At 50.1% G+C, this 9357-nt stretch overlaps 2 protein-coding genes across 3 annotated transcripts; one reads left to right on the top strand and one right to left on the bottom strand.

Moving 5' to 3' along the window:
• Positions 1-4: 4 nt before the first annotated feature.
• cars2 (cysteinyl-tRNA synthetase 2, mitochondrial) lies at positions 5-5285 on the top strand. 2 transcript variants are annotated; one of them, XM_084920888.1, is made up of 15 exons: positions 5-351; positions 427-477; positions 560-677; positions 754-825; positions 1004-1109; positions 1201-1281; positions 1398-1527; positions 2355-2488; positions 2630-2697; positions 2804-2870; positions 2987-3125; positions 3347-3470; positions 4263-4358; positions 4450-4707; positions 4783-5285. In XM_084920888.1, exons 1-15 carry the CDS (start codon positions 137-139, stop codon positions 4867-4869), a joined length of 1746 nt encoding a protein of 581 aa, XP_084777014.1. In that variant the 5' UTR covers positions 5-136; the 3' UTR covers positions 4870-5285. The 2 variants fall into 2 exon arrangements, with proteins under 2 accessions (XP_084777014.1, XP_084777015.1); XM_084920889.1 differs by having other exon boundaries at positions 7-351; positions 4492-4707.
• Positions 5286-6150: 865 nt separating this feature from the next.
• ddrgk1 (DDRGK domain containing 1) lies at positions 6151-9000 on the bottom strand. The gene is made up of 8 exons (XM_084920892.1): positions 8792-9000; positions 8123-8272; positions 7661-7779; positions 7449-7550; positions 7246-7368; positions 7137-7175; positions 6956-7061; positions 6151-6468 (listed from the first exon to the last, which is right to left on the bottom strand). The coding sequence occupies exons 1-8, from the start codon at positions 8877-8879 to the stop codon at positions 6308-6310; spliced, it is 888 nt and encodes a 295-aa protein (XP_084777018.1). The 5' UTR covers positions 8880-9000; the 3' UTR covers positions 6151-6307.
• Positions 9001-9357: the final 357 nt, after the last annotated feature.

Raw genomic sequence — 9357 nt, 5'->3', positions numbered from 1 at the left:
CTTAAACGTGAGTGAAGAGCGAAACAACCGCGTTTAGATCGGTTTGTTTTAGCGTCGGAACCGCTGCGGTGAGCTGTGCGTGAGCTCCGGTGCGTGACACCGCAGACTGCGCCTTCTAACCACGGCGGCTCGCGCTATGTGGAAACAGGTGAGCTCGCGGCTGTGGAGGGCACCGGTCCCCGGACTTTCACCGGCAGTCACGGTCCGATCCACGTCCCACGGACCCAGCTGCAGTGTGTCCGGGAGGGAGTGGGTGAGGCCTAGCGGCTTTGATACGGGCTTGAAGACTTTTAACAGCCTGAGCAAACAGAAGGAGCCCCTGATCCTGACAAGAGAGGGGGTCGCGACCTGGTACGGACTCTGATCACTGTGCTGCTCATGCCGGCACACGGCGGCCTAATAACCCACTTATGTGTTACATCTCAGGTACAGCTGTGGACCCACCGTGTACGATCACGCTCACCTGGGTCATGCAAGGTAACTATGGCAACAGTAGGTGTGGCTATGGCGTGCAGGTAAACGGTGTGTGTGTGAGCTCTGTGGGTTTGTTCCGTCACAGCTCATACGTGAGGTTTGACATCCTGCAGAGGATCCTCAGCAGACTGTTTGGGATCACCGTGGTCCATGCCATGGTCATCACTGACATCGATGACAAAATCATCAGAAGAAGCTGGGAGGTGAGACCGTCCTGCACCTGCTGGCTGCTGCTCTGTTCTCACCTGCTGACGTCATGTGTTTCATGTGGTCCAACAGGAAAACGTTTCCCCAGCCGCCATCAGCGCAGTGTACGAGGACGAGTTCAAGAGGGACATGCTGTCACTGAAGGTGTGAGCTTAGACCTGCAGCAGATCAGCATGCGTTACAACATGCACAGGATAAAAGGATAGCTTTATTTCATGAAGCACTGCACAATTTTACCTCCACTCTGTGAGTTTCAGCGTTTGTACAACCACACTGTGGATGCTGTTCATGTATAAACACGTCTTCATGTTGTTGTGTTGAGGTGGTTCCTCCTGCAGTGTATTTAAGGGTCACAGAGAATGTGCATCATATCGTTGCCTTTATTGAGAAGATCATCAGAAATGGACACGCTTATGCCACAAAAGAAGGTAAATAACGAGGAGCTTGTGCTTGTTTTGTTTGGTGTTTTTGGTCGTCTGAAATGCTGGAGGTGTCACTTGTGCACTGCTTTGGTTGCAGGCGACGTGTATTTTGACATTCAGTCCATTGGTGGCAGGTACGGCAGGTTTGTGGGAGCTGTGGATGCTCAGGGAGAGCCCGGTGAGTGTTGGTGTGAGTTAATGACACGGAAAACATCCTTTCTTATTATTTCTGTTTCCATGTCGATGTTAGTGAGACGCCCGAGTTTACTGACCGCAAACTCTACGGCTCTGCAGGCTCCTCAAACAAACGGGACCCGAGGGACTTTGCTCTGTGGAAACCGTCGAAACCTCGAGAACCATACTGGGAGTCCCCGTGGGGCAGAGGAAGACCGGGCTGGCATATTGAATGTTCTACCATTGCTAGGTTTGTTCTGTTTAGTCATGAATCCCATTAATGCTTGGGGATTCTTATCTTTGCCCAGTTACAGACAGACCTCAGTAAATGAGGCGACTTTTACTGCGGTGATTTTTTTCCTCCGTGGCATCATGAAGTGGGCGACTGAACAACCTGTGATTTCTGCATTTCCTCAGTTTGTAGACACTTTTTCTTGTTGTGGGTTGATTACAATTTTAAACTGGAAGCCAGTGTAGAGCGGCCAACAGCGGGGACGTGTGCTCCTTCCGTTTCGTACCGGCCAGCAGACGAGCAGCTGCAGTAAAGAGAGGCCTGGTCCAAACCAAAGAACTGCAGCAGTCCAGTCTGCAAGTACTGAACAGATGAACAACACGTTCAAAGACATTAGCTGGAAGGTTTGGCTTTACCTCAGCCAGCTGTCTCAGATGGAAGAAGTCAGATTGAACTTGTGCGCTCACCTGCCTACACAGTGTAAAGGACAGAATAAGGTACACAACAAGGTTTTTAGCACTTGTCTTACAATGACAGGATAAAGGACCCACAGCAAATTTAAATCCTTAAAACTGTAAGGATATCTGCTGTCCTCAGGGGACGTACTAACAGCTGAGATGAGTCTGCGCCTGCTTTAAAAGGCAAACCTGCAAAAGTGAAATGAAAGGTTATACTGTGAAAAAATAGACCCCAGTGTTAGCAACTGTTAGCAACACTGACTTCATGTTAGTCCAGCAGTGATGTTTGTTTCTTTAGTCAAACAGTTGGAATGCAGGATTTAATTTGCCTGAGTTTGTTATCAGACTGAGCGCTGATGAGTTTCCTGTTTGTGTGCATGCTTTCAGCTCCATGTTTGGGAGACAGTTAGATATCCACTCTGGAGGGATTGACCTGGCTTTTCCTCACCACGAGAATGAGATCGCTCAGAGTGAGGCGTATCACCAGTGTGGACAATGGGCAAACTACTTCCTGCACTCAGGTAAAAGCCAGACGTGGCTCGTGCACGTTCTCTGGAAAGCAGACGTTGTCTGAAAGTGTTTGGAAGTCATTCGTGTTGCAGAGCTGAGTTCGGGAGCAGCTGCGTGTCGTGCTCTGTTAAGCGTGTTGTTGCTGTTTTTAGGGCACTTACACCTGAAGGGCAGTCCAGAGAAAATGTCTAAATCCTTAAAGAACTACATCAGCATCAAGGTACAGTCCTGCTGACTTCTTGTCTTATTTGTGTTATTGCATTAATACCTGAATGTGCTATGCTGTGTGGAGTGGGTGAAAATGATCACGTCTTCGTCCCCGTCAGGATTTTCTGCAGTCTTATTCTGCCAATGAATTCCGGATGTTTTGTCTTTTGAGCAAATACAGATCAGGTGAGGCACATGATTGGGTCTTGGTTTTGCCAGTCTGATACATGAATGCATTCGTTATTGGAGTTCGAGTCGCATAGCTGCGATGTTAAACTGCACTTCCTGTAATGTCTCCACAGCTATCGACTACAGCGACAGCAGCGTGCTGGAGGCTCGCAGCACTCTGGACACCATCTCCACCTTCTGCCACGATGCTCAGGCCTACATGAAGGGTCAGCTGCAGTGTTCACACGTGCAGGAGGATTTGCTCTGGCGCAGGTGCCCACTTTCTCCTCCGCCCATGGCCGAGTGTCCTCTTCATATTTCTGTCTCTCCTGTACCTCGCACAGCTGTAATTAGCTGAAGCAGTGAGGACAGGACAGATGCCAGTGCCGGCAGCAGTCAGGCATTCTGAGACGTTTGCCTGCTACATTCAGCTGATGCCTGAGAGGTTCTGCTCCGTCTACAAACTGTCTTCCTGTGTTTTTGTACTTTTTCAGGCTGGCTGAGACTAAATCCACTGTGATGACCACTCTAGCAGATGACTTTGATACACCGAGAGCCATGAGTGCTCTGATGAATCTGGTTTATCACGGAAACTGCCAGCTTCAGCCTGTTTCTACGGTAACCGTCTGACAGGTTTGATGTTAGTGGAAAGTCCCAGTTAGCAGCTGGGTCTCCACCAGGTCTGGCAGTATTAGCGCTCTGGGATCATGTTAGGTTACACGTTGGTCTGAAGAGCTTTGAGTGGTCAGACTAGACAAGCTTCAGTTCCACCTCTGTCCCAACAGCTGGCCAGTCCCACTGTTGTGAAATCTGAACTGCTGCCAGCAGACGTCGGGTTAGGTCAGGGGTGGGGAGCTCCAGGCCTTGAAGGCTGGGCTCCTGCAGGTTTTAGATGTGTCCTTGATCCAGCACAGCTGATTTAAATGGATAAATGACCTCCTCAACATGTCTTTAAGTTCTCCAGAGGCCTGGTAATGACCTGGTCATGTGATTCAGCTGTGTTGATCCAGGGTGAGATCTAAAACCTGCAGGACAGCGGCCCTGGAGGCCTGGAGTTGCCCACCCCTGCACTAGAGATCAGGAACAGGAGCTATGACAGGAGTGGGCAATCTCAGTCCACGAGGGCCGGTGTCCTGCAGGTTTTAGATCTCAGCTTGGGTCAACACAGCTGAATCACATGATTAGTTCGTTACCAGGCCTCTGGAGAACTGCAGGACATGTTGAGGAGCTAATTTAGCCATTTAAATCTGCTGTGTTGGTTCGAGGACACATCTAAAACCTGCAGGGACACCGGCCCTCGTGGACCGAGATTGCCCACCCCTGAGCTATGACAACAGTGTGGTCAGTGAGCAGGAGTGATACTTGTTCTAAGCGTATTGCACATTCAGACACGAGCCTGTTTCTGTTCAGCCTGCTGGAGCGGCCCGCAGCCCCGCCGTGTTCGGAGCAATGGTCACCTACGTCAGAGATGTCTTGGATGTGTTTGGCATCGACCTGCACACTAAGGTCAGCACTTTTTCACTGTGATGTCCCTTCAGCGGGCAGCATGACACTGAGGCGTCTGTCAGTGAATCATGATAATAATCCTTGATTGAAGAGGTCTCCCGTGTGTCTCCCGTGTGTCTCCCGTCCTCTGAAGGAGGCTGAGGTGCTGAGCAGCCGTGGCAGTCTGCAGCCGGTTGTGGAACAGCTGACTCAGTTCAGGAGCAAAGTTCGAGAGTTTGCGCTCGCTCGTCAGGACGGTTCATCCACAGGCTCCCCGAGCAGAGCTGGACTGTACCCTGACAGAATCCCTCTGCTTAAAGCCTGCGATGCCCTCAGAGATGACCTGGCGCCCCTGGGTGTGCTGATAAAGGTACGACGCACAGAAGGTTAGCTCAGTGCATTTCCTGTTTCGGGCCACACTGGTGGGATTGTCTTGTGTTTTCAGGATAGAGGAGCCACCTCCACGTGGGAGATCAAAATGAGCGCGAGAGGACAAGGACCGGAGGACAAAGGCGAGGAGACGTCCAGCTAAAGGTTTTTTCCTTTCTGACAATGATTTGAGCTTTGTGGACTCGACGGAAAGACTTGGAATAACAAGAAAACAGCACGATGCCATAAAACAGAAGCTCAGGGTGCTGGACTTAGTTTGTTTCGTAAGCCACGTGCTGTACCTGCCTGTCCCAGTGGCTCCACCTCTCAGTCATGTTACAGGGCTCCTTTATTGTTAAACCCGATGGTTATCCAGTACTGGACTAAATCTGAGCTGCTGTAATGCTCACAGTTGGCTGTACCTGCAGTATCATCAAGGTTTGATACCCACCTCACCTTATTCACCCCCCAAGGCTGATCCTCACCATCCTACTGCACCAGGAGCTGCAGAGGTCTGGCAGCATACTCCACCACTATCACTGTATTTGGCATTGATACATTAAAGTTTTGCTGAAAGTACTGCATTGATCCTTAAACTGCGCAGTCTCTTTATGGATTCATCTCAGAGTACAAGGTCTGAGAATAACGAGAACTTCCTTCATGAGTAGCACACGAAGCTTCTGGGTAGTTTAACCATTACCAGTCAAAGCTGACACAAATGTGTGGAACAAACTGAATGCAGCACACGTAGAAAGCCCACCATAAATATACCCAAGTGTGGGTCTAAGGAGCTTGGAAAGAAAAGCGTCTGGACTTCGTTGAGTTGCTTGAAGACGTTTCACCTCTCATCTGAGAAGCTTCTTCGGTTCTACGGTCAAAGAGGAGTAAAATAAACCATCTGTGTCCACTGTGAGTGACCATCTTTGAACAGAGGGCGGGGCTTAACACACCAACTGTCTGCCATCTATAATCCAGTTTTGAGATCCTTCCCAGACACCTTAACGCCCACTCACATCCTGGGCCATCTGACCTCAGGACATCACATGATAGGGTGGGGCCAGGTTTCACAATGAGCTCACCTGAAACCCTGGCTGATTGGGACCCACACCCGCTTTCACACCTTGGCCCGTGTGATTAGGTAGAGGATCATCAGGGGGTCCATGACCCTCTTTTGGGGGGAAACCCCCACCAGGCTTAAATCTGGGACTCCCCACCATTTGACCTTAGAACTGAAGAAGCTTCTCGGATGAGGTGAAACGTCTTCAAGCAACTTAAAGAAGTCCAGACGCTTTTCTCTCCAAGCTCCTTAGACCACGATGACCTGGATGACTGAGAACCTTCACAGACATAAGTGTGGGGTGTTACTTTGAGCCACTGAGTTGCTTCACGACTCCAGTAAAGAAGAAACGCCGTTGTGCAAATGCAAAAATACACAGGTCACTGATAAAACTCAGGATTTGTTTATTCCAGTTTGGCTGAAATCCTCATACTGGGAGGTCAACTGTAACCTGACGTCTGCTGTGATTAAGAGTACTGAGCCACACAGGAAGAGTCCAGCTGTGTGTCAACAGCCACTCAAGGATGTGTCCACAGTTAGAGTGTCAGGCAGCACTGCGACTCTCAGGCATCAGGTTGATCAGAGAGTTGCTGGCCTGAGCCAGCTCTGTGATGGACACTCGGCCTCGCTGCCTGATGAACTGAGCCACCGAGTCCAGCTCTCCTGGAGTGATGGAGATAAACTTCCCTCTGTCATCAATCACACCTGCAGACAACAAGTAAACAGTGAATGCACCGTTTCTTATACAGCACTGTTCTACTCAGTCTGAGCACTCAAAGCGCTCTGCACATTCACACATTCAAGGACTTTTTTCTAAGCATTTCCCATCTAACATTCACTCAGCAGACTGGGAATGAACCAGAAGGATCTGCCTTCTAGATACTGCATCAGCACTTCATAATAGCAACCAGAACCAATGCTCAGACAGTTACTTGGACATCTGGTGGCAGCATCGAGCACAGAAGCTCTGTGCTTACTGCCAGGAACGAGCTGAAGTCGTCCATGAACATGTGGAAGGATGTGCAGTCGGGCTTAGCCTGGCTCACTCAGGACGAATGAGATCCTTCACAACAGCAACTGTCAGCCTGATTTTCCTCATTAATTATGTAATTAATTCATCTTCTGGCCTCCTGGCATATTGGATCTGACATGTTCAATGTTCAGTGTATTTGAACAGTCTTGACGCGCTAACCTGTGAGGGAGCCTTCAGCCAGCAGGTCCTGCAGTCTGCTGATGGCATCTTGTGTCCTCATCCCAAAATGAGAAGCCAGATCCTCCAGGAGAACCACCTTAGAGGTCTGCAGCAGAGGAGACGGTTAGAAAGACGCTGACTGATGTCAGCAGGGGAGCAGCGGCGGAGTGGGCGGCCTTACCTCGATGTACTGGATGAATTCTTGCAGCAGGTTGCGTGACTGAGAATACACAAGTAAAGGTTTACTCCAAATAAAACAGGAATGTTTAACATAATGTCACCAGTCTGACCTGGTCCTCAGAGAGCTGCTCCTCCTCTCCCTGCTCTTCTACGATAAAGGAAGCCTTGAGTCTCAGGTACTCTTCCTCCTCGCGCTTTTCCTGCTCCTCTTTAGCTCGGCGCTCCTGCTCCTCCTGAGTGGAGAGCAGCACAGAGCATCAGCATCTGATCACGTGAGCGCCCGAGGAAAGCTGCTGAGGAGACTCGGTGACACCTGTTTCTGTTCCAGCAGCCGCTCCTTCTCCTCTGCCTGCTGCCTCTCCTGTTCTCTGAGCTCCTGCATCCTCCTCCTTTCCTCCCTTTCTTCCATCTCAGCCTGAAAATAGTAAACTGTAAAGTGACTCTGAAGACACTGCAGTAGAACAGAGTTCATTAAAAACCAGTAGATCGAAATGAGCCCTGAGTGGACAGTGGAGCGTGTCTCACCTCCCTCTGGGCTTTCTTGGCTTGTTTCTCCTCCAACTTCCGCTGCTTCTTGGCTCCGACCTTTGCAGTCGGCTGGAAGCTCTGCTGCTCCGCCTCGTCTTCCTCCACAGGCTCCTCCTCTGAAACCAGCAGGACACACTCATTCTCATGTATAAACATCACCTTTACTGTGTGTTTTGCATTTGATCAGCAGAAGTGGAAACAGAAAAAAGGGGGAGTGAAATCAAATAATGTGACACGTTATAAATACTCAGCAAAAACTGTGGGAAAAGCCAATGTTTAATGTTGAAATTCATCTTTGTGTGATGATCATGCAGGGACATTATGAGGGACAGTTGGCCCACACGGGAAACCTGTGCTTCTGCTCGGAGAGGCCCTCATGAAACATCCGCTCCGAGAGCTCAACCACGAGCTGAGCAGACTCTTCCAGCACACTAAACGTGTTTATTTCAGGGGTTTTACCGCGTTCCACAGCTTCTCTCTGAGGTCGTCTGTTTGCCATCACACTGGCCAGGTTCCTTCTCCGGCGAGGCATGCCGGCTCCTCGCTCCTCTGCTGCTCGCTGAGGGGGCCCCGCTGCACGCACAACATCCCTGCGCTGGTCCTCATCGGCTGAGCACACAGCACAAGGAAACTATGAGCCATGCACTGCACACACTTTGTCAATTAAGTAAATATTTAAACTGGGGGGTAACCACATAAAACCGGGGTTTTGTGTCTGTTTCAGTGAGTTTAAACGCCATCAGATACAGATTCAGGCCAAGGCTGGTGTAAGTCTGCCGTGTCCTGATGACACGTTCAGGCCCACATCAGCTCTGCACAGCTGCACGCTGACAGCACGTCTTTACCAAGCGTGACGTTTACATTCCCACTGCCCGACGAGCTTTAACACAAACATCTGATGAACTTATTTACAACCGGCTGTCAGCGCGCTATGAGCCGGATCGACACATTTTAGGGCTTCGCCAAAACACAGCACAGATCCAAGCTGTCAGAGCTACAGGTGCTACTCAGCGTGTGTGAGCTGCTCATCTACCAAACAGCGTCTGAAACGAGCAGCCTGGACTGCGGCATGTCGGCATCCAGGCAGCGGGCCCACCGCCGCAGCCGAGCGCAGTGAAGCGGTCCTACCTGCCCGTGTCTGCCTCCGCACCTTCACGGCAAACAGTATGAGGACGACGAGGACAGCGGCAGCTATCACATACAGCGCTACGTCCATAGCTGCCCGGAAAATACACCGAACGGAATCTGTTCCTTTATCCCGTCTATTCAACTATGTGACAGCTCAGTACTAACGCTCCTTCTTCTTCCGTCTTCTGCTTCTTCTTCGCGTGTTTTGGTGAACCGATAGAAAAGGGACATAGCGCCACCTGCTGTGTTGGAGTTCTCAGTACAGCTGCTGTATGGTGACCACAGAAAACAATGAAGTCAATTCATTTATTTGGTTTTCTGGAAATCTGTTTGCAGGCTCTGTTGTCTTCGTCTTTATCCGGGTATCCACCAACCTGAACACCGGAGATCAGATCTGATCTGGGTACAGCTGTTCACACGAAAGGGATTGCACTGGTTGTACTGGTCACTCTGGCATGAACCGCACACCTGAGCCGATCCCACAAGTTAGTGATGGATACACGAAGCGCACTGAAGCTTGTATTTAAAAGAAGTTTTCAACACTGTCCTCTTTGGTAGCGACATAT

The sequence above is a fragment of the Perissodus microlepis genome, chromosome 23, assembly GCF_051167445.1.
Source record: "Perissodus microlepis isolate ML-2025 ecotype Zambia chromosome 23, ASM5116744v1, whole genome shotgun sequence".
Taxonomy (NCBI): domain Eukaryota; kingdom Metazoa; phylum Chordata; class Actinopteri; order Cichliformes; family Cichlidae; genus Perissodus; species Perissodus microlepis.
This window is presented reverse-complemented; position numbering and strand designations above follow the sequence as displayed.

Bases quoted from the DNA above. Each gene is read 5' to 3' on its own strand.
- cars2 (XM_084920888.1), top strand. From the start codon at position 137: ATGTGGAAACAGGTGAGCTCGCGGCTGTGGAGGGCACCGGTCCCCGGA. The intron at 678-753 runs GTGAGACCGTCC...GTGGTCCAACAG, and splicing joins TCATCAGAAGAAGCTGGGAG to GAAAACGTTTCCCCAGCCGC. The intron at 2,698-2,803 runs GTACAGTCCTGC...CGTCCCCGTCAG, and splicing joins AGAACTACATCAGCATCAAG to GATTTTCTGCAGTCTTATTC.
- ddrgk1 (XM_084920892.1), bottom strand. From the start codon at position 8,879: ATGGACGTAGCGCTGTATGTGATAGCTGCCGCTGTCCTCGTCGTCCTC. The intron at 7,551-7,660 runs GTGAGACACGCT...TACTATTTTCAG, and splicing joins CCAAGAAAGCCCAGAGGGAG to GCTGAGATGGAAGAAAGGGA. The intron at 7,369-7,448 runs GTGTCACCGAGT...CTCTCCACTCAG, and splicing joins GGCTGCTGGAACAGAAACAG to GAGGAGCAGGAGCGCCGAGC.